Here is a 25,000-nt window from a genome sequence, read left to right as displayed (position 1 = left end):
TGAACAGCGAGAGAGAAGAAAGCCTTGGAGTTAAGGTAGGGTTGGATTGAAGTGAGAAATGTGAGAAGCCAAAATGTTCAGCATTTCAGAATTGATCTTGCAAGGAAAAATCGAGAAACATTCGCTCGAAAATATAACTAAAAATCGCAAGTCCCACTTTAACCCTTTCGGTACGGGTCCGACGCTGAGGTTATGAGTTGATGCTGTACGTACGTCTGGATGGCGGTGCAGATATCAGCAGGACTCATGCCTGCCTTACGCAGGGTGATGGCGAGGTTCTTGGCCTTGTTGGCCTCCAGGAGAGAAACTTTCGTGGGAGGTTTTGAAGCCTTCACCTTCAGCTTAGAGAGATCAGATGGACCACCCTGCGCCTTCGTCTTGAACTGCTCCGCAAATATGTCCATGTTCAACTCCTGTGAGTGAGAAACACACGGAGCAATAAACATCAGTTTAGCACTCATACTGTACACACACTCATTAAAACCTGTTCAACATGAACACCTTTACGCTTCTGACCAATCAGAGTATATCAATAATGACTTCTCCAGTCTCAAAATTATTCACCCCCTTCATGGCGAGCATCTTTAATACTTAGTAGAGCGTCCTTTTGCTGTCATGACCTGCTGTAAACGAGATGCAGAGCTTCTGGCAGCGTTCCGGGGAATCTTCTCCCGTTCCTCATGAGGAACGTCCTCCGGTTCGGTAATATTCTTGGGTTTGCGTGCTGCAACCGCCTTCTTCAAATCCCACCAGAGATCTTCTACGGGGTTCGAGTCAGGTGACCGTGACGGCCCTGCAGAATCTTCCAGGACGACTTCTGCTACCAGGCCTTGGTGGAATTTGTGGTACGCTTGGGATCGTTGTCCTGTTGGAAGGTCCGATGACGTCCAAGCTTCAGCTTCCTCACAGACGGCATGATGTTTTCTCCTAGGATTTCCTGATACTTCAATGAATCCATCTCGCCTTCCATACGCCGCAGGTTTCCAGTGCCAGAGGATGCAAAGCAGCCGCAGAGCATCACTAAGCCTCCACCATGCTGGACAGAGTGTTCTTTCTTCATTCTTCTTCCTCCAGAAATTCCGCTGATAAGTCGTGCTTTAAAGTTCTGTAGCTTATTTACATGATTTCTCAGCGACTTTTCTTGTGCTTTTGGGTCAGTAGTGGTGAACGTCTCGGAGTTCTGGCATGGAACTCCATGCGCGTTTAGTACGCGCCTTACGGTGCTCACTGAAACCTCAGTGCTGTTGCCACCAGGTCTTGCTGCAGGTCTTTTACAGTCACTCGAGGGTTTTTCACAACCTGCCTTCTCACAAATCTGCTTGCAGCCGGTGATAGCTTCCTTTTTCTGCCCCGTCCAGGTATTTCATACATTTTCTACCCCTAGCCAGTTCAGGTATTTCATATGTTCCAGCTCAAGCACACCTGCTGCAACTAATGAAGCCCTTGATTGCTTGAGAAAACACCTGTTCTGCATATTCGTGCTGTTGTGAGGATTCTATTCAGGGCGTTGAATAATTCTGATTGCAATTGTGTGTGTGTGTGTGTGTGTGTATATATATATATATATATATATATATATATATATATATATATATATATATATATATACATACACACACATACATGAATAGGTTTTAACATGTAAATTATAGGCAATTAATATTATAGTAATATACTATTATATATTATATATATATATATATATATATATATATATGCCACTAATATTGGCACCCTTGATAAATATGCGCATGGAAGGCTGTGAAAAATTGTCTTTATTGTGTAACCTTTTGATTTTGATTCATAAAAATACTCTGCTCTCATGGATATCGAACAATCGCAAACACAACTCAGGTTTATCAAAAAAAAAATCTTTGTTGCACCCCCTATGAATTCATATGAGAAAAATATATTTGAAGTACATCCCCATTGATATTTTGCATTCTTTAGTACACCTAGGTGACTAGGAAATTTCACAGGGGTATCAATATGAGGTAACACATAGGCCAAATTCCCTTAGTCATTCATAACAACGGGTAAGACCGAGGAATATAGCCGTGATGTGCGGCAAAAGGTTGTTGAGCTTCACAAAATGGGAATTGGCTATAAGCAGGGCCGTCGCTAGTGGGGTGAAAGGTGGTGACAATTATAGGAGCCCCTACTGCCCAGGGGGGCTGACTAAATCCAGTAGCTATGCTATATATACCCCAAATATATGAATAATTACAGTATATATATATATATATATATATATATATATATATATATATTACAGCTTCAGCTTGTGTTGCAATTTCGTGAAAGAAGTTTACCAAATATTTGCCTAAAAATGGTTATTAACTAATACAATGTGATGGGATGCCGTGCCCTGATCATTCGCTGTCCGGTTTACTTTCACGGGAATAGGACACCCTATGTGCCCCTGCCCACTGACCGAACGATTACACGGTCATTAGACTGGATTCTTTCCCATTTCTGGCACACACAGAGAGGTAGCTATATGGACAAGTACCTCATCCCCACGATTAAATATGGAGGAGGATCTTTAATGTTTTGGGGCTGTTTTTCTGCAGATGACCTGGACATTTTGTTAGGATACATGGCATCATGGACTCTAGCAAATATCAACAGATATTAAATGAAAACCTGACTGCAGGACGATGATCCAAAACAAACATCAAAATCAACACAGAAATGTTTTACTGACCACAAAATCAAGGTCCTGCCATGACCACCCCAGTCCCCTGACCTGAACCCCATAGAACACCTGTGGGGTGAACTGAAGAGGAGAGTCCACCAGCCTGGACCTCGAAATGTGAAGGATCTGGAGAGATCCTGTACGGAGGAACCGTCTCAGATCCCTCGCCATGTATTCTCCAACCTCATCAGGCGTTATAGGAGAAGACTCAGAGCTGTTATCTTAGCAAAGTGAGGTAGCACAAAGTACTGACTAAAAGGGTGCCAATAATTGTTGCACACCTATATTTAACAAAGATTTTTTTTTTGATAAACCTTGAAATCGTTTGATATCCATGAGAGCAGAATATTTTTGTGAATTTTTTGATCAGAAGATCAAAAGATTAAACAATAAAGACAATCTTTCACATCCTCCTTTGCTCATATTTACCAAAGGTGCCAAAATTAGTGGAGGGCGCTGTATACTATGATTATATGATTAGTTGTATGACCTATAATATAATCATTCAATTATTAGCTTATTATATATTCATATTTATACCTTTCACCTTTTTTTTTTTTTTTTTGCTAATATAAATTATATGTAAAAGTTGTACGTGTTGATTCTGCCTCATGCCTCACCTGTAACAGATGCTCATCATCCAGCTCTTTAAACACTGTTCCTTCCACCTGGTTGGGTTTCAGAGCCTGCCAGTTGAGCTGAGGCATGCGGAACTTCGTCTGGATCGGCTTTCTACTCTTCACTTTTGCGGGAAAACACGATAAACTCTGATTATTCATGCATCTTCTTTTCTCTATGTGTGTGTGTGTGTGTGTGTGTGTGTGATTGGTATTTGTGTAACTCTAAGCGTAGTTACCTGTTTCTGGTTCGGGAGCAGCTCCAGGAGGAGGAGGCGGGCCACACCCAGGAGGGGGCGGGGGAGGAGGCGGGCCTCCACCTGGAGGAGGAGGAGGTGGTGGTGGAGGTGGGACTCCACACCCTGGAGGAGGAGGTGGCGGTGGTGGGGGTGGAGGCACGACGGAAGTAGCAGAAGAAGGTTCTTCGCCGGGCAGTGGAGGAGGAGGAGGAGGAGGGGGAGGAGCTGCCGAGGGAGCGGCCTGATTGGCTGGTGCCGAGTCTGTTAGTCAGGCAGTTAAACATGAAATTAAGCAGAATGAAGCGTCACTAGAATAAACGAGTTGATTTACTGACTCATACCTGTTTCCGTGACAGCAGCAGGGATGGTCTGCACCACAGTCACGGGGATGACCTCGATGTCCAGAGATCCCGAGGCCGTCCTCTCGAGCCGCACCAAACCTTTATCCTGCAGCTCCCTCAGTTTCACCTCCAGCTTGCTGTCCCTCTGCTCCTCGGTGTCTCTGCTCTTCTCTCGTCCTAGCTGGGACGGATGAGATATCCGCTCCTGCTCCTTCTCTCTTTCTCTCTGGATCTCTCGCTCACGCTCACGCTGCTGCAAGGCGCTGACCTGAGCGCACGACTCCCGCAAGCTCTCCTGTCCAGAAAGGGACGATGAGAAAGAGAAGACGGACGGATCAAAGACATGCTCTAACATGTTCCCACCTAGAATCTCGACGCAAGCGGAAAATCTAGTTGTGGTGGGGTTTTTTTTTTTTTTTTTTAAAAAAAAAACATCGTTCTATTTATTTCTTCTCCAAGACATGCTCAGGTATGTGATAGAGAGAGATAGAGAGACAGAGAGAGAGAGAAAAAAACAGATAGAGAGACTGACAGAGAAACAGAAAGAGAGGAAGCTGTACAGTACCTTGAGTATCGCTGACTCTTTAGTGACCTGCATGAGCTGCTGCTCGAGTTCAACTTTCTCCAGCGTTCCATTCTCATACTCCCGTAGCTTAGCACTCAGCTACACACACACACACACACACACACACACACACACACACACAACTCACTAAACACAAATTCAAATTTTCATAAAACCGGGCTTTGTATAGCTGCAGTCATTATCGTAATCAATAAGCTTGTATCTGTCTTCATTTGCATATAGATCAGAGGCCACGCCCACCAGCACAATTCATCCCTAATTCAGCACAAATGAGCCCTTACATAGCCTCAAACGTTCCCATTATCACACATTATCAGACCGGGCTTTCTCTCTTTCTCTTTCTCCGCCTTCCTTCATCAAGGTCAAAGTACGTCTACGTAAATCCGACGCCCCACAAACGGATAGTGACGGCTCACGAGAAAAAAAAAGGGGCCTCTTTCCACGTACCCCTTTTTCCTTTTTCCAAAATGACCTTGCGGCCAGGGGAATTTTATTGACATTTATCTGCGATGTGTGGTACGCTGTCAGACGTCGGCGTTCTGCAGAAATGGCGTCCAATTCCTGGAGGTTTTCATCTCCATTCGCCATGTGAGCTGCAAACCATTTCGACAGCAGCTCTCAAACATCATGCCGTAACCACGGAGACGACCCGGTCACTAAAATAGCCTGGCTGACCCCTCGTTCAGGATCACTAGAGCGCCCTTATCATGAGAAAAATACAGTGTGATCTTCAGAAAATCATTTTTGCCATCTTAAGATCACAAGAAGAACAACTTCTCAGGCCTTTCTGGAACAGGACACCGTAGGAAACGGTAGCGTTACTGAATATAGCTCCAATTAGTCAGCGTCCGCTTGTGAGTAAGATATCACGTGCTGTCTGCTTTCATCTGTCACGTCGTTCAGTGCTGCAGTTATAGTGTGCATTTATATATATGTATATGTGTGTGTGTGTGTGTGTGTGAGAGAGAGAGAGAGAGAGAGAGAGAGCTAGGCCTCACATGTGCATTGTGTTCCTGTAAGTCATCCAATTGTTCCGCCAGTCCTCCTTTACTCTCTGCGTCCTCGAGCAAAGCGCCCACATCGAACACGTTATCCAGATACGCCTGGATCTGGACCTGCAACTTCTCGCTCTCTGTCAGCTTCAGGGACTGAGAACGAACACACACACACACACACACACACACACACATATATATATATATATATATACATATATACATAAGCATTTATCCATAAAAATGGTCACATAAGCACAATTACACAACTTTTCACCCCAGATGCTCCATAGTCAGGATGAAGGTTTATTGTGTTGTCTTGCTGCCAGTTTTATATGAACCTGCTTGTTCAAATACGGCATGTATTCGAACGACTTGTTCCATATGGGGCATCCGCCATGCAAGTCACAGCCGTTACTATAGAAACGATATCGTATTTGAACGAGCACATTCATACAAAAATGTATAATTGTATATACTGTGTGTGTGTGTGTATATATATATATATATATATATATATATATATATACATATATATATACACACATCTATCTTCTGTACCGCTGGACAGGGTTATAAATATATATATATATATATATATATATATATATATATATATATATATATATATATACATATATATATATATATATATATATATAAATTTGAATATCGTGGAAAAGTTTTATAATAGATTTCTGTATTGTAAATTCTTTATTCGGATATTTTGAGATACCGGAGCTAAGATTTCCGTGAGCTGTGAGCCGTAATCATCGAGATTAAAACAAAACAAAACAAAAACAAAACAAAAAAAGGCTCAAAATATTTCACTTTATGTGTAATGAATGTAGAATATATGAATGTTCAACATTTTTTTATTAAATTAAAGAAAAAAATGAACTTTTCCACAATAATCGAATTGTTTAGATGCACCCGTATATATATATATATATATATGTGTGTGTGTGTGTGTGTGTGTGTGTATACATATATATATATATATATATATATGTGTGTGTGTGTGTGTGTATATACACACACTAGACTATTCTGAGAAATGTGTAGCTCTGTATGATCGAACAGGGACAGTTTATATATGATGATATTTTATGCAGATGTATAAAAACCATATGAAGGTTGGGGTTTTTGGGTTTTTTTTTAGCGTACTCATAGCATCACAGTGACTCAACATGTCCTCTGACTGACAGGAGGAACTCAGTCTGGTGGCTTCTGTGAGAATAAAGTTCGCAATTGGTTCATCTGTGCTGTACAAACGGCGGTGTGAGAAACCACAGCCGGGTGAAAAACTCACTTCTAAATACTGATCGAGGCCGAGCTGTGTGAACTCGTACTGAAGGTGTACCCGGAAGTTCATGTTTTCCACCGAGTGAACCACGATGTTTATGAACTGCATACATGCCACCTACAGAGAGAGAGAGAGAGAGAGAGAGAGAGAACACGAGGGCGGTAGTGAGAGACGAAACAAGGCGGGGTCGGGGCGGTTTATTACTAGTGACTGTCACCATGGCAACTGAAACTATATACAATCTACAATAATGCAAGGATTGCATTTGGACCCCCCTGCTCGTTTCGTAGCACGTCTTCATTTCGACTTCGTTTCAGTATAATAATGAAGACCCTGACCCTACCCCAAAGGAATACTGTTACAGCTCATATAAACACACATGCACATATAGAACAAGACCCAATGGACATCAAAAGTCTACACACCCCTGTCAAAACGGCAGGTTTTCTGCCATTTTAAAAATGAAACCAAGATAAAAAAGAACGATGTCGGAATTTTTTTCCACCCTCGGTGCGGAACGTATCGAAATGAAGTGAAAAACAATAACCTGCTGGTATAAGAGCAGGAGCTGCAGGGATATCTGACGAGTGCCGATTACTCGCCGCATGTGACGACAATCTTCTGTATTAATAACATGTCTGGGCTGTGTGCTAGAAACTCTCACACACACACACACACACAAAAAAAAAAAAACTCACCCCAAACCATGCGGAAAAAATGTGCTATGGTCTGATGAGACCAATTCCAAAAGGTAATAATAATAATAATAATAATAATAATAATAATAATAATAATAATTCCAGAAGATATGTTTGGTTCCAAATAAATCCCATCACTGAAAGATCCCCATCCTCACGGTGAAGCGCGGTGGTGGCAGCATCGTGCTTTAGTGCTGCCAGAACTGGGGCTTTTACCAAGGTAGAGGAAAAGCATACATCCAAAATCAACAAAAGAACGGCTTTACCAAAAGAAGATCGATGTTTTTGACTGACCGAGCCCGAGCCCAGACCTGAATCCAGCTAAAACTCTGTGCAGAGACCCGAAGCGAGCTGTACGCAGGAGATGCCCTAGACTCTGAGGCTTCAACAGCGTATTAGTCTAGGGGGGGTGTGCAAACTTATTATTATTTTAACCTTTTTTCCCTTAAAATGACAAAAAAAAAAAAAAAAAAAATTCCGGATTGTTTCTCATGTCATTTTTATACTTCTACTGTAATTTCGTGTATGGGATACTAACGGGGGGGTTATTTGTTCCTTATGAGAAAATGAAAGTGCGGTAATGACGTAAGAAACAAACTCACCATGAAGTCAATGTTGCTGTCGTCACTGCTGAAATACTCCATTAGCTTCTCAAACCGGTTCTTCTCTCCACTCACCTGAGAGAGAGAGAGAGAGAGAGAGAGAGAGAGAGAGAGAGAGAGAGAGAGAGAGAGAGAGAGAGAGAGAGAGAGAGAGAGAGAGAGAGAGAGAGAGAGAGAGAGAGAGAGAGAGAGAGAGAGAGAAGCTAAGAACCTTGTTAAGAATGTGTTCAGAAACCAAGCACTCCATTCGAGCATTTCTTTTCTCACGTGTGAAAAAAAGTCAACGTTTAACACGATGCAAGATTTGTTTTGACGACCTTAACTTTTTTATTTATTTATTTATTTTACTAAGACTTTGGAATTATGAGTTTCTATCTTTATCTCCTGATCAGGCTTGTGGGTTCACACAATCACGGTGTAGCCGATCCACCTACCAGCATGTTTTTGGGATGTGGGAGGAAACCCGACATCTCCGAGGAGACCCACGTGTGAAAATGAGAAACTCCACACAGACTACAATCTGAGCTCAGGAGTGAATCGGGACGCTATACGGCAGCATCACTACCTGCAATTGCGTAAAGCGCACCTCATACGGATTTGAAACGGGCCCCGGTTTCGTTTTAAAAATCTCATACGATAGATTCACGTGCATCCGAGTTCAAAAAGACACTTTAACGTGCTCATCATTTAAACTGCGGCGTTCTCTTTTTCCCCACCGGTGTCACAAACGACTCGTTAAATGATCCGTTCTAAATGATTCGTTCTAAACTCCTCCTTGCAGAGAGCATACTCTGCTCTGATCGGTCAGACGTCCCAGTCTGTCGTGATCGGTCTACCGCTGTCAGCGAGCGGCCGATGGAGACCGGAGGCGGGGCGTTTTGTTACGAACCTACGTAGGTTAGTACAGGAAGTAAAGTCTGGAATCACTAACGAGTCGTTAGTTCCTTCGTTTGGGAGTCGATGACTCCGTTTGTCGTGCGCTTTGATTTTTTTTTTTTTTTTTTTTACTTTTCACACCTTTTTACATTCACAAACATCTACGTATATAACACTCTACATGAAAGGGAATATTTGAAAAGCCATCGTAGGTGCACGTTAATATGATCTCTTTTCGCCAAGAAATTTAACAAAAAATAACGTCATTAGACAACACTGGACGTTATAAAATGATGCACATCCTATTAATCTTCATAACGTTTCTACTAGACATTTAAACCTACTGTAAATTGGCCACTCGAAAATTAAATACGGGCCCTGACCTGGTGATTACTAAGGAACGTTCATGAATATCCTCCTCCTTCTATCCATATCTGTATTTCTATCTGTTTAGAACTCATACTGAGATCGTCTCCACATGGAACTGCCGTGCATGTAGTACAAAGTGCAGACCGTCGTCATGACTTCAGTACCGATTCGCATCGCGCATCTCGACATGACGCAACCCCGAGCAGGATGTTGCGCAATTTTGTCTAAGGAGTCACTTGTTATCGAATCTTAAAAAAAGAAGAAGGAAGGTGTTTTTGAGACCGAAAGTATAACGCGTTATATTCTTACTTCTTTAAAGTTATTAAAGGCTGAGATAATGATGTCATGTCCACCTCTAACGAGACACACAGCGGCCAACAGCTCCAACACCAGGGCTTTTGTCCTGCACAACAACAGCATACGCAGTGTGAAATATCTCCATCAGGCAACTTTAGAGAGTAGATACACAGCCATACATACATACAGGAGTACCTCTTACACAGGGAATGGACATACACCCTTTACCTGGGGTTCCTGTTGTTCAGACTGAGCGTGATTTCGTTCACACAGCGAGGGTGGCTCATCACAAGGTTGAAGCCAGACTGTCCAGGACAAAAATAAACAGCAATAGAAATGATTACTTAGAAATAGTCCTTGCGCAATGACGATCGATCGTGGCATGCGTCGGTTGCTAATAGATATGCTAAATGTTTGAAATGAAGAAAAATGCAAACTGTGTGCTCTTCACGTACCTGATAATTCATGATAGCTCGTAAACACATTATGCAAACATGGACATCGTCTCTTTGGCTTAAGCGATTTCTCAGAGATCCCCTGCCCTTCGTCAGATTAGTCCATCTGAGGGGAAAACGCCACAGGTCATAAAATAATTCAACAGCGAATTTGTTTCAATCACTGGTCAAACTTTAATAATTGTGGATTAGCTGAGCAACTTTGCTAAAGCTACAAAATTTTGGAAATGAATTGTTTTTACACTTTTACTCTGTCTTAATATAACTAGCACTAAACAACCTATGCTAATGCTTGATAGCTTGCTATGCTAACATCTTGTAAGCTGATACCGTTTACACCTAGGTCAGGAAATGAAAGCGTTCCTGGCGTTATGATAACCCTGAACGGAAATTCCTAGCTTATTATCGCTAACATGTTGGCTAAACTGTAGGCTGTGTCGTTTTTGGCTATTTTTGCCGACATCGTGCCGCTCACCGTGCTAGCTTCGTTGGCTAGCATGATAGCCAGGCGTGAACCTGTTGAAATATAAGACTAAACACACGGGAGTTTTTGTATAAGGATGTATTTTGTTCGAGATAGCATTCTCAAAGCTCTTTGTGCCCAAATTGAATGCTGCACTCCAGGTACAATATGGATGCTAAAGAAGGAGCTTCTTTTAGGGGTGGGAAATTATGGTAATTGTACAAAGTAATATCATGGTTTGAACATCTGCGGGTTTTTTTTTTTTTTTTTTTTGGGGGGGGGGGGGGGGGGGTTAAACTCCTATTAGGTTTGTTTCTCACACTACCCTTAAAAAGAATTGCCCCTAAGTTTGGCGTTCAAGCCCCAACACTGCCAACCTGCCACTGTTGGGCCCATGAGCAAGCCATTTAACTCTCTGTGCTCTAGGGTTGCCATATTATGGCTGATCCTACGCTCTGACCATAACTTCCTAACAAGCTAGGGTGTGTGAAGAAAAGCATTTCAGTGTACTGTAAGGTGTATGTGACAAAGGCTTTCTTCTTCTTCTTAAATGAATGTGTACATGGTGCCCTGTGGTCCATTCAGGGTGTGTTCCTGCTCCAGATCCACAGTGACTCTGACCAAGATAAAGCTGAATGAATGAATGAATGTGCTATCGGTGTTACAGGTCGGCATGGCCAAATGACTGACCGGACGGTGAGAGCGCGAGCAGCCCGGGTCATGTTTTGTGTCGCCGAGTGTGTGGTGTTTTTGGTTAGATCCTCGACAGATCTCTCCGACATCTTCCTGTTATCTGTAACAGAACCTCCATTCTCCACTGACTCCACCTCAAACCTGCAGTGCACAATGGATATCAGAGTCATTGGGTTTTTTTTTTTTTTTTATATATATATATATATATATATATCTCCATGGCAAAAGGATTTCATATATGCAGTACTAGTGAAATATTACAGATATATACAGAGATTGAAATCGCCAGTTTGGTTGAACTTACGGTGCATCGCTCTGAGCGTAGGACAGATAATCCACCAGGACATCCAAACCCTGGTTCTCTTCACTCAGAAACTCCTGAGCCCATCTAACAAAAAGAGTGAGAGAGAAGGGAAGGTGATTACGGGGTGTAAATCGTTCCTAGATTCTTCCAGTGTGGCAGTCTGGTGTCAGGGTGAGGTCTATGGAGAAACTCACCCAATGTGATTGGTCCTCAAGGAGATCTCGAGTTCTCTCAGGACCTGGGTGGACTCCTGAATGCGCCTCTTAAACTGTGGAGCAGGAAGTCGGTTAGACATTTGATCTCTCTCTCTAGAACCTTCCAAGATTGCCGCTTAAAAAGGAAGGAAGAAGATGAAGAGCGGACTAACCCTGCGTGCCACTCCTCCCTGGTCCTGGTAGAAACTCTTGATCTTGTTCAGATATGCAGATGGTGGGTTCTTCACCTGGAAACGCTCCTAATGGGCGCACAGAGAGAGGGATGGATGGATGGATGGATGGATGAATGGATGGATGCCTGTATGTATGCATTGACGAAGGGATACATGGATTTATGGCTCGAATGATAGATGGATGAGTGGAAGTACTACTTGATAAATAGATGGTTTAATAGATTGATGGACTAATAAATGGATTAATGAATTGATGGATGGATAGATACACACTGTCATAGATATAGAATAGTTTAATGGATGGATGGATGGATTAATAAATGGATGTTTGGATAGATAGACTGAAGAATAGTTTAAAGGGTGGAGGGATTGATCGATCGACGGAAGAATCGATTAATAAATGAATATATGGATGGATAGACGTGAAGGTAGTTTAAATGAGTGGAGGATGAGTGGATGGAAGGAAGAATAGATTAATAAAATTAATAATTAATAAAATAATATATGGGCGGATAGAGCAAAGGATAATTTAATGCTTGGATGGATGGGTGGATGGAAGGATGAATGGATTTATAAATAGATATTTGGATGGATAGATGGAAGGGTAGTTTGGTGGATAAATGGATGGATGGATGGAAGTATTGTTTGATGTACATTACTGTGCAAAATTTTAGGCACCCTATTTTTTAATTTTTTTTTTTTTTTTTTTTAGTACGATCTTTGTTATAGAATATTTTTATGTTATGACTTCTACATTATCGAGTCAGTACACAAACATTTTAGATTCCCAAACATTCGTTTTCTAGCACAAAATGAAATGCTAGTAAAGAAAGATGCAGGATATTATGTAAGAGACGCTTTTCAGACAAAAAAACAGAATGAACACTGCTGGGTTTCGCTGCAAAAATAAGAAGCGAGTGCGACAGACAAAGTCTGCGGAAGAACCGTGTCTGGTTGTGGAAGATGCTCAGTAAGACATACAGCTCATTTCCTTATAAAACTACACTAATTGTTCTGGAGACTACTAATTTATATTGTTATTTTTATTTATTTTTTTGTCACACCAAATATTGACTTTGTTTCATGAACTACCGTTTACTGCTCTGTTATTTTTCTTCACGTAGAAACATTTCATTTCATTATTTTTGAAGGCATCTTTACTCGACACCGTTTCTTTGCACGTCCTTAAAACTTTTGCACAGTACTGTATGTATGGCTGGATGGATAGAAGGATGGATGGGGGAATAGATTCATAAATAGACATTTGAATTGACAGATAAAAGATTACTTTAATGGATGGACGAATTGATGGATGGATGGGTGGACAAATAGATTAATAAATGACTACATTGATGGATGGATGGATGGATGGATGGATGGACAAATGGATGGAAGGATCATTTAATAAATAGATGTATGGATGGGTGGACAAATGGATGGATGGATGGGTGGACGAATAGATTACTAAATGAATACATTGATGGATGGGAGGATGGACAAATGGATGGAAGGATAATTTAATAAATAGATGGATGGATGGATGGATGGATGGATGGATGGATGGATGGATGGATGGAAGAATAGATTAATAAACGAAAACATTGATGGATGGGTGGTTGGACGAATGGATGGAAGGATAATTTAATAAAAAGATGGATGGATGGATGGATGGATGGATGGATGGATGGAAGAATAGATTAATAAACGAAAACATTGATGGATGGGTGGTTGGATGAATGGATGGAAGGATAATTTAATAAAAAGATGGATGGATGGAAGAATAGATTAATAAATGAAAACATTGATGGATGGGTGGTTGGATGAATGGATGGAAGGATAATTTAATAAAAAGATGGATGGATGGATGGATGGATGGAAGAATAGATTAATAAATGAAAACATTGATGGATGGGTGGTTGGATGAATGGATGGAAGGATAATTTAATAAATAGATGGATGGATGAATGGGTGGACAAATGGATGGAAGGATGGGTGGATGAATAGATTAATAAATGAAAACATTGATGGATGGATGGGTGGATGGACGAATGGATGGAAGGATAATTTAATAAATAGATGGATGGATGGATGGATGGATGGATGGATAGAAGAATAGATTAATAAACGAAAACATTGACGGATGGGCGGATGGACGAATGGATGGAAGGATCATTTAATCAATAGATGGATGGAAGAATAGATTAATAAACGAAAACATTGACGGATGGGCGGATGGACGAATGGATGGAAGGACAATTCAATAAAGAGATGTAAGAATAGATTAATAAATGAATGGATGGAAGGATAGTGTAATGGATAAATGAGTGAATGGAAGGACGAGTAGATTAATACATGATTTGTTGGATGAATAGGTGGAACGTTAGTTTAATGATGGATGGATGGAGGATTGGATGATGGATGGATGGATGGAGGAATAGTTTTATGGATGGATGGATGCTGGATAGACAGCAGGAAGAATATAATTACAGATGGGCAGATAAATGCATGGATGGATGGATGGATATGCTTGGATAGATTATTGATAGATTATAGATAGATAATGAATGATTGGGTGTATGAGTGAATGGATGGATGGATGGATGGATGGATGGATGGATGGATGGATTTTTATTTAATATTACATCATTTCACAGTATTAATTCATAACACAATGCAGAAAATGACACATTACAGCACCATTAATAATACTCATTAAAGACTCATTATTAATTGGTGGCTTCTTTTTCGTGACCTTGACCGTTTTAGCAGTTACAATACGTTTCATTTCTAACAGAACAATGAATATTATCATTTTATAATCTTCTATAATTAAGAACAGCTTCTACATTATAGCTAACCATTATGATATTTCAACCCTTATATATATATATATATATATATCTTCACTGAGAGATATGAAAGAGGAAAAAAAAACTACAAAAGGATGGACGGTAACAGATGTGTCGACTGTATGACTACGGTACTTTCTAACATTCGTGCTCATCGACCTGCAGAGAAGAAAGAAAGAAAAAGAAAAAAAGAGAGGAAGCACGCTTATGGGACTTGCGGCCTCCGATGCTGTGACATGTCGTTGCTTTGCACCCGCAGTATGCGAGTTAGCAGCTTGTGGTTGCCATAGTGAGATGTAAATATTAACACAGGAAATGCTGTCTGAGATCCATCTTAATATCTGTATCTTGGTTCTCGGAAGTCCTGTTTGGTATTTTAACCTGACACCCTAGGATTTGTTTTACGATCGTATCGTTTCTCGGATTTGACGCTAAACCATGACGCTTTATTCGAGTCGGATACATGCCGATGTGTACAATTTCTAGACCCCCCCCCCCTGGCTTTTGACTTAACACCTCGCCCATTTGGTCTGCCCTCTTGTTGAATTTTCGGTCTCTCCTCATAACTCTGAGCATCGAAAGATTCTTTAAAAATCAGCTCAACGTTAGCAGTGTCGGCTAAGCGCAGAATCTCCGAGAGATTCCGACCGGAGCTCGTACGTTTACGTTTGAGACGTCCGTTTGTACTCGATCCCGATTCCGGGTTACGAGGTCGTGCTCCTTCGAGCGGTCTACCGAGCATCCGGGTCGGATGATGAAGAGTGGACCGCGCTCTTCACTCCCAGTGGAGTCATGAGTCGGGGCGGGACTCAAAATGGCGTGTCGTCCAATCAGCGTTAATCTTTCTTCCCATTAAAACAACGAGTAGATGAACACCCGATACACTCTAACTGACACACAGGCTTCAATGTATGTCAGTGTGATGGGCTTCAGAGGAGATTTCCTCTCCACCCAAAAAAGAGTCAAAAGTAAATACTGAATTCTACCAAGACTGATGGATAACATGGACACTTTGCTAAACATTGCATCGCCACGTTTGAATGAAATTCTTCGGGCTTCGCCTGCGCGTGATGTTAACGTCCATCGTGCTTATCCCGGACATGAGGCAATATCTTAAGCAACGAGTCTTTTGCTTAATGCGCCTTTTGTCTTTCAGCACGCAATCTCTCCTGGAGCAACCAGTGCACACACTCTCAAGTGACACCTTCTACGCTCCACTTCCTTCTGACTTCTCGTTTCTGCTTTTTTTTTTTTTTTTAAATAGTGAAATAGTGGTCATGAGAGGAACTCACGGTCTCCTCTTTTGTTTTTACTCATCCGTTTTTGTTTTTTTTTTTGTTTTGTTTTTTATCAAATAATCGCAGGAATATCGCTCTCATTATGCAGTGCAACTATTTTGCATGTTAGTCATGTCACACCAGGCTGCTTAAAGCCATCTTGACACGCTGTACTAGAGTAGAGTTTCGGCAACGCACACGGATCAAATCTACCTCCACTAGTTCCTTGATAATCTGACTCTGGCTTAGTGGAACATCAGAAGCCACATGTTATTGACATAATGTATGATGCAATGCTCATACGTTACAGTGATCCATTAATTAGGGGGTAGAGGTGGCCCGGTGGATAAAGGCTCTGAGTTACTGATCAGAAGGTCCAGCACTACCAAGCTACCACCGTTGGACGCTTGGGCAAGGCTCTTAACCCTCAATTGCTCAGCTGTATAAATGAGATCAATTGAAATCACTCTGGATAAGGGATTCTCCCAAAAATGCTTTAAAAGTTATTATAAATTTGGAATTTAAAAAAAAAAAAAAAAATGTCTTGGGGTCGAGTGGGGCCATTTTCTCAGAAAGCTTCAGAACTTAAAAAAAATAACATAAAAGTACCACTGTGGTCCTGAAGCTTCAATTATATACCGTGAAAGAGAATTTAAAATGGTAACCAGATCTCTAACTAAAGGTGCAGGAAGTAAACATATTCTTCAAGATACCCACGCTAGTGAAGGGTAGATTTTTCAAGCGTGTGATAGCACAATAGGTCCACACCCTTCGATGTACCACAAACGGCCGTGTTACTCTCATCTACGTGCACTCGAGTTGGGGACAATGCTTTAATTTGGGGTTTTTATTTTCAGTCCTACTCGCAGAAATGAAGACACCGAGACTGAAGTGGGTGAAGTGGTACAAAAGTGGGACTGACATTTCAAATTTTACTAGCGCGGTGCCATTTTTCGAACCGCCTTTGACCCGAAATTGTGTTTTCCCACAAGACATTCGCTCACTTCGGAACTTATATACGTAAACTCTATGTCCAGCGTGTCTCGCATCATCTTGACGTTTACTGACGCCATTATTCCTTATCTATATCCGTTTTTTTAAATGCTAAGCGAAGTGGGATGCGGAGAATCTTTTTCCGTCCGGGTTTAAAGACAGCCGGTTCACGTCACCATCTCGGTGCCGGGACATCTCGATGTACATCTTTTTAATATTTTAAAGGACGGTGGGTTGAGCTGAACTGTTCTGGAGCCTCAACGATGGTTTCTTTGTAAGTGTACAATCTTAAACCTGCATTTATTTATTTATTTATTCACTTTAACGTTCTAAGTATGTCGTGTGTCTGCACTGGGCGAATATTTTGATTCTGATGTTCACCAAACTACAGCGACTTCAACCGAGGCGAGGTTTCCTGTTCCTGAATTCATTTCAATAATGCTTTGTATTGCACCCCCTCTCTCACACACACCTGTGTTACAGAAATAAAAAAAAAAAAAGACTACTCCTGGAAATCCCTTGTAGACCAGAAAAGTCAGACAGACACGTTTTGACTACCGGTCCGTCTCAGTTCTGCTCTGCGTGCGCGGTGGAAAGGTCAAACCCCTGACACGATCCTGAAAGCCACTCCATTGTGAAATAAAACCCGGCCTTTAATCGACGAGGACCGTTGTTAGATATTATTACCTTGTTTGATTTTGTGCGTCGTAGTCGAGGGGAAATCGCTAGCGCTTTTGGACGTTATGTACAATTTCACTTGCACGTACCTGATCACAGACCAGTTCCCATTTCTTTTCGTTATCGTACTGACTAAGAAGCGTCATCTTATCAGGAGGCAGGTTCATGGAGCTCTGTGGAGAGAAGAGAGGAGAAGGAGTCAGAATGAAACAAGGATGTTGAACGTTCGTGTGGGAACTACAGATCAGCACTGTCATCGACATCGTCTCGTAGAGACGTGTAGAGTACAGAAGGTGTGATTACTACACACAAGAAATACCATCAGTTTCCCTGTATTGAGAAAAGAAAAACAACAACAACAACAAAAAAAACCCCCAAAGCTTTGAAACTCATATATGGAAGTCCATGGGTATTTGGTGAACTACCGCAGTCCTATCTCTGAAAGAACGGATTTTACCCTCACGAGTAATTACGTGAAGAACTGACGAAATCGTCCGCGATCGTCGCGAAGTCTTGCCGACGTTCCCGTTCGTTCCGTAAGTCGGATCCGAGACAGTAGGTTTGTCATTAAACCCTCCCGCGTGCGGATCCTCGACCGACGGAATCCGACAAACGCGCTGAACCTTCCGTGATCAGCGAGTCTTCTGACCTTCTCACTACGAGGAGATGTTCTTGAAAGGCGTCTTGGAATTCGCAGACATAATCGCATATGTTACAGATGCCTTAGGCAGAGATTATGTTTAAATAAATAAATAAATGAATAAATAATCGAGACATTCCCTTTCACTATCGTTCCTTTAACTGTGTTATTATGTGATTATTTATTTATTTATTTATTTTTTTATTTTTTTTTGGGGGGGGGGGGTCAGTCATTCGAGCCAGAAAAGTTATGATCTACACCTGGAGACGCTGTATAGCCAGATTTGATTTTCTAGAAACGTCTGTGGTGAAACCCCCCTCGTTAGATCAATATTCAGGGAGGTTTTGAGGGAAAATTCGGTGGCGAGTCGAGTCGGCGCGTAAATCCTACATGGTTTTTAGTTTGCGTCAGCCACACACTCATAGCACGCAAAGCACCAAGAGTGATTCACGTCGTGTGTCGTTAAGTGTTTACATGCAGTCTCCATGGTAGCGTCTCTGACATATGACATCAGGGGAACTAGGAAAGGAAATGATGACTCACCTCTACATCCGATTATGTAATTGACAGATTATTGCATATGTGTTGCACCTGTAGTATATACTGTTTATATATATATATATATTCCTGTTGGTCAGCAGAGGTAATGGCTGTATATAGCATGTCTGTGGTTTTTGCTGAGATTATGAGATGCATCCGAGGTTCTTGTTAACGCGATATCTCAGGAACGAGGTTCTTTTTTAATGTTTGTAGTATTTCTATGGCATTATCTCTCTAACCAGCAGATTCTTTTCAAAAGATGTTGATTAATGAAAAAGTCGACCCCGAATCGATGGATAATACAGCGGCTCTGACAGGGGTTCCGGCTGCAAGGCAAGTCACAACCTGCTTCACGGGGATGTAACGTAACTATGAACGGATAAAAAGTACGGCACTCTCATTGTTGCCAAAGCGCTGTAGGATAAAAGAAAAACAACGCTTCGACGATGTGTTCTTACAGGAAAATGGCGGCCGTAAATCTGCTATAACACCCTGTCATTGATTAGTTTCTTTTACTAGCATGCCCCCAATTGTTTTATTCCTTGCTTAAAACATACCTAGTAACATAATGAGTTATTTTCCTCTTACGTCTTAATTTATTTATTCATATTCATATGATTCATTTACATGTGATTCATATTCATGTGATTCATTTACATGTGATTCATATTCATGTGATTCATATTCATGTGACTCATTTACATGTCATTCATTTTCATGTGATTCATTTTCATGTGATTCATTTACATGTGATTCATTTTCATGTGATTCCTTTACCTTTTCTCTTCTCTCCTCCCTTCCCTTTCCCAAATATTTCATTGTGTTTTCCTCTTATACCACAGCACAGACAATGACACCAATTTACAGACATTATACTTTTTTTTTTCATTCATTTTTACTTACTTTCACTTAATATTGGGATTACTCCAAGTGCGCCTCCTAAATATATTAGGCCGAGACCGTGTAAAAATATGCATGTAGATGTTTTATGTTTTATTCAAGACTTAATTAATATCAACTGGGAAAGTGACCCTAGACAAACCCTAGACAGTTTGGGAATCAACTGAATCGTATTCTTGGTCAAACTAACCAAAGCTTCATCAAACAGATACGACTTAATGACGAAAGTATATCTGATCCTTTACGCATTTCCCATGCTTTTAATAAGCACTTCTCTTCAGTCTGTGGTTCCCAACACTTTAATTCCTACAGTACTGCTGACTTTTCAAACTGTACTACCTCTAATGACTTGTTTTCTTTCCGTGAAATCTTGCCTACTGTTGTTCTTCATGCGAGTTAAACGCGAGCAGTAGTGCTTTCGATACGGTCGATCGCTACCGCGTCCTCCATGGTAACTCAAAAACGCCCTCCTCGCCGGCGGGCGTCAGCGTGTCGTTTTTCAGGCCTCTCGGCCTGACCGTTTGAATTGCTGAAAAGGGTGTTCCTCAAGGTTCTATCTTGGGACCGCTTCTTTTTTTTTCTTTTTCTTTTCTTCCTATTTTTTTATTAACGATCCACGTCGAATGTGCCCGAACCGTCCACCTCATCTGCGTACGCGCCGTGCTGGTTATTTACACCTCAGATTCCGATGGATTACAAACCCTTATATTGATTTTATTCTGAAAAATAAATAAATAAATAAATAAAAAAGGACGTACGGTCGTCTTGAGTTCACGCCGTCGTTCAATTAATCCAATCGGGAAAAAAAACGATTCGTTTCTCCAGTTGATACGTCCCATTATTGATTATAATAACCGACCCTGTGTATCAAAACGACTCGAACGTTTATCTAAGGCCGCTCAACGTTGTATATAATTCTCTATGTCGATTTGTTTTGAGGTGTCCGTATAGAACTCCGCATTGTTTAATGTATGAACTGGCTGCGATCTAAATCTAGAAGGCAATTCCATAGGGTTCTGTTCGTTTTCGAAATGCGTTCATTCTACTTGTCCTTGGTACTCGAAGCAGTTTCTGGTCCCATGTAGATCTTCGCATTCACTCAGACGTATGTAGTGTTCCTTTATATTTGTCCCTAGAAAAACAAAGAGTTCAATCGTAGGTCATTTCAATAATAATAATTTAAAAAGCCCCTTCGAATTGGAATAATCGTCCTCTTTTCTTTTTTTTTTTTTGATCTCTTACTTCTCTGTTTCTTAATGTTTTTTAATCGATGTCATTTTCTTTAGTTTATGTGTATCTCAACTAACCTCAAGATCAACCGCTTCAGTCGGTCTTTATGCTCATGTAACTGCTGTATTTACTGGGTCTTTGTCATTAAGTTCTCTTTTTCTGAAAAGGCCAAAGCTGATGTCTGTGGGTGTTGGCGGGACAGGGCGAGCAAGCTGTCTGTATTTGTGTACACTACCGGTCAAACATTCTTTATTTATTTTTTTCTCTTTCTCCTCACAGTTTAGGATAGTAATGAAGTCATTAAAACTCTGGAGTGGCACAGACGGAACTATGGGAATTATGTTGTGATAAAAAAAAAAATAAAACATCGAAAATAAATCAGAGTAATTTAGTATTCTAGCATCTTCAAAGTCGACGCCGTTTTCAACGAGAATTTCCAGAAATGTGTTCTTGGCGTTTTCACGACTGATAAGGAGTTCACACCGACGCCGGACTCTTATCGGCTGCTTTTCGGAATATTTCGCTCCGAGTCGTCAGTTTAAAACTTTTTTTTTTTTTTTTGGTAAATGAAATGTTTTTTGTAATGAAAGAAGCGAAAACGTCGGCGCGGTTATATTTCTGTGGACGACAGCGATTTCACACGTTTAATCACACAGCTTCAGATCAGAAGGTTTTTAGGGTCGTGAGAAACGTTTCAGTCGAGTGTCCACAGACTTTTGGCCGGTAGTGTGTGTGTGTGTGTGTGTGTGTGTGTGTGTGTGTGTGTGTGTGTGTTGTATGTTATGTTACGCTATTTTGTTTTGTTTGCATGTCTTCTATAAGTTTGTACTTTGTGATTTTAGGACCCCCTCGAAAATGAGATGACCATCAAATTCTCTCTCTCTCTCTCTCTCTCTCTCTCTCTCTCTTGCTCTCTCTCTCTCTCTCTCTCTCTCTCTCTCTCTCTCTCTCTCGCTCTCTCTCTCTCTTGCTCTCTCTTGCTCTCTCTCTCTCTCTCTCACGTTGTCTCTCGCTCTCTCTCTCTCTCTCATGCTGTCTGTCTCTCTCTCTCTCTCTCTCTCTCTCGCTCTCTCTCTCTCTTGCTCTCTCTCTCTCTCTCTCTCACGTTGTCTCTCGCTCTCTCTCTCTCTCTCATGCTGTCTGTCTCTCTCTCTCTCTCGCTCTCTCTCTCTCTCTCTCTCACTCTGTCTGTCTGTCTCTCTCTCTCTCACTGTCTGTCTGTCTGTCTCTCTCTCTCTCTCTCTCTCTCTCTCTCGCTCTGTCTGTCTGTCTCCCTCTCTCTCTGTCTCTCTCTCTCACGCTGTCTGTCTCTCTCTCTCTCTCCCTCTCTCTGTCTGTCTCTCTCTCTCTCACTCTGTCTGTCTGTCTCCCTCTCTCTCTCTGTCTCTCTCTCGCTCTGTCTGTCTTTCTCTCTCTCTCTCTCTCTCTCTCTCTCTCTCTCTCTCGCTCTGTATGTCTCTCTCTCTCTCTCTCGTGCTCTCTCTCTCTCTCACACTCTGTCTTGAACTTAATAAGACCCAAAACTGTCCAAAGGAACTTCTCTGTCCTCAGGACGTGTCGAGAAAAAAAAGAAAAAAGAATTAACAGCTTTACCTCTGACTGTTACAAAATGCTGACACTGGAGACTCCTTCCAAATGTCTGTGAATGAGTTGTTACTATAGAAACGGCGAGTGATTCGAACGAGCGCACGAACAGAAACCTGTGATTTGAATGTACGGCCGGGACTACTGTCAGAGCTGCAGCTATTGGAGACCAATCCCCACCTTCCGATCACTCAGAGCTGAGAGTTCAGCAGCATCTGATTGATGTGCTTTACCATTACAACGTGTGGTTCAGTCATTCTGAATGCCATCATGTCCAGATAATCTCACACAGGCCAAAAACTCTTACATAATGTTGTCCAGAAGGTCTAGAAGGTTCAAGCCCCAGGACCTAGAAGCTGCCACTGTTGAGCCTTTGAGCAAGACCCTTAATCCTCTCCGCCCCAGGGGCGCTGTATCACGGCCGACCCTGCGCTCTGACCCTGACCTCCTAACATCCTGCTGTATATATATATATATATATATATAATGTATATGTGACAAATAAAGTCTTCTTCTTTTTCTTCTTCTCCTATCCATATATAACTCTTCATTTCGAGGGGGATTTTTCATGACACACCTAAAAAAAAACAAAAAAAAAAAAACCCCAGTATCTCTACAGGCTTTTAAGCGTTTACTCTGAGAAAACGTTGAAATCAAGGAGGAAAGGGTGTAACGTGTCGCTTGTGCTGGGCGTTTCCTTTTTCAAGTGGCTGCGGCTTCCGCTCCGGTGTACTCTTTTTTTTTCGTCTTCTTCTTCTTCAAATAAGCGCTGGAGTGAAAATGGCTTTAGCACTTTCGCGTGTGAGAGCAGGCAGAGAAGGAGGGAGGTGTCTGTACACCGAGGACGAGCTCGGACGCCGTCGTAGAGTATCCGAGCTAACGACGCTAACCGGCCCAGCTTTATCTGTATGCTTTGTAAAGTTTGGGTAGTTTAATATTATGAGTAACACAGATAACCAGAATGTTACCCAAGAGCACACTTTTCTTAGTTTAGATCAAAGAGATACACCGGCGTGGATTTTTTATAGATATATTTTTAGATCGCACTCTCATCCAGAGAGACTAAGATCGGCTCGCGACGTTCTGGTCAGTACTCGACCTCAGCTTCCGGTTCCCACTTCATTTTCACTACGGCTTGTTCTTTATGTGCTTTCGCTTTTTTCACTTGCGCGTGGGCAAACGCTTGAGGACGGTTTGCGAGCGCCCGCCGCGCTTTAGTCCGTCGATCTGTCTGGCTCTCCGCTTATCCGTCCACTTTAAACACATCGACGTCTTCCCGAGCGCCGCCTTCCATCGACAGTTACTTCAGTAAATATATTTCCTACGAGGTTATTCACGTGAAATTTCCGCCGGGCGTCGGTGTTAACTCAAGGAATCCGCAAATAGAGTCAATAAATGAAGTTGTGTGTAATGGAGATGAATGACACGGGAAAAAAGTACTGAACACGCTAAGAAGATAGCACGGCGAGGCAAGGAAGCAGCTGAAATCCGTAAGTAATTACACCCCGTATCTGTGGAGATTAATCAGCTGGGTCGGTAAATCGACGGACTATAAAAAGGCTTTTCGTTACACGATGGGTGAAAGTAAAGCGCTTTATAGTAAAGCCTTAGTCCTTTTCATGGTCACGGGGACAACTGGAGACTATCCCAGGGAGCATGGTGCACGAGGCGGGGTACGCCCTGGAACCACGACACTGATACACATAGATTTATAAAGGAAGTCAAGTCGTGAACACCGTTCAGTCCGAAATAGCGCGCAGAAAAGCAGAGAACCGGGCAGAAATTGTTCTCGAGCTCAGGATCCGTTTTCACGTCTCCTTTTTCTTTCTCGTTCTGATCGTGGAATTTAAGCAATACCTGTGAAATCACACACACAAAAAAAAAAAAAAAAAACAACCCCAAAACAACAGCATCTAGAAGCACTTTAAAAGAAAGTAGCACTAGGCTGCAGCTATGGCGCTACCCTTTCACTGGAAACGTCATTTCGTGTCGTTTTAAAGTACACTACACGCACCCCTCGAGGTCAACTGTACATACTAAAGGAGATAAAAGCTTCTGAGAGTGTGAGGTCCAGATTCTAGTTTGTTAAAGGAACTTTAATAAGTGTTATGTTTCCTTTAACGGTCCCGTGACTCGTCTCAGAGCTGTTGGCCAATCTGTTATCGCTCAACACCTACTTCCTGTAGCGCAAGGGCATGAGCTAAGTGTTCATTCAGACACATTGAGGAAAGTGTTTCATTATAATATATATATATATTTATATATATTTATATATGCTGAGTATTATATTGTGATTGACAGTGTCCATACAGTTGAGTGCGAAAGAAAGAAACGTCTCCTTTTTGTTTTGTCTGCAATCCCGAAAAAGTCTTACGTAACATG

The 25,000-nt window shown here is 41.6% G+C and overlaps 1 protein-coding gene across 1 annotated transcript in view; it reads right to left on the bottom strand.

Moving 5' to 3' along the window:
- fmnl1a (formin-like 1a) overlaps positions 1-25,000 on the bottom strand; it is a 37,053-nt gene that overhangs the window by 9,272 nt on the left and 2,781 nt on the right. The window contains exons 2-17 of the mRNA XM_017492542.3: positions 17,814-17,897; positions 11,907-11,993; positions 11,734-11,807; positions 11,540-11,623; positions 11,233-11,376; positions 10,080-10,185; positions 9,853-9,929; positions 9,637-9,730; positions 8,083-8,157; positions 6,789-6,899; positions 5,480-5,629; positions 4,461-4,559; positions 3,896-4,190; positions 3,555-3,815; positions 3,319-3,440; positions 214-413 (exon numbers count right to left, since the gene is read on the bottom strand). Of these exons, the coding sequence (XP_017348031.1) occupies positions 214-413; positions 3,319-3,440; positions 3,555-3,815; positions 3,896-4,190; positions 4,461-4,559; positions 5,480-5,629; positions 6,789-6,899; positions 8,083-8,157; positions 9,637-9,730; positions 9,853-9,929; positions 10,080-10,185; positions 11,233-11,376; positions 11,540-11,623; positions 11,734-11,807; positions 11,907-11,993; positions 17,814-17,897 (2,063 nt within the window). The remainder of the gene's footprint in view (positions 1-213; positions 414-3,318; positions 3,441-3,554; positions 3,816-3,895; positions 4,191-4,460; positions 4,560-5,479; positions 5,630-6,788; positions 6,900-8,082; positions 8,158-9,636; positions 9,731-9,852; positions 9,930-10,079; positions 10,186-11,232; positions 11,377-11,539; positions 11,624-11,733; positions 11,808-11,906; positions 11,994-17,813; positions 17,898-25,000) is intronic.

Source organism: Ictalurus punctatus, chromosome 2, assembly GCF_001660625.3.
Source record: "Ictalurus punctatus breed USDA103 chromosome 2, Coco_2.0, whole genome shotgun sequence".
Lineage (NCBI taxonomy): Eukaryota > Metazoa > Chordata > Actinopteri > Siluriformes > Ictaluridae > Ictalurus > Ictalurus punctatus.
Note: the sequence above shows the minus strand (reverse complement) of the source record. Positions and strands in the feature narration are given on the sequence as shown.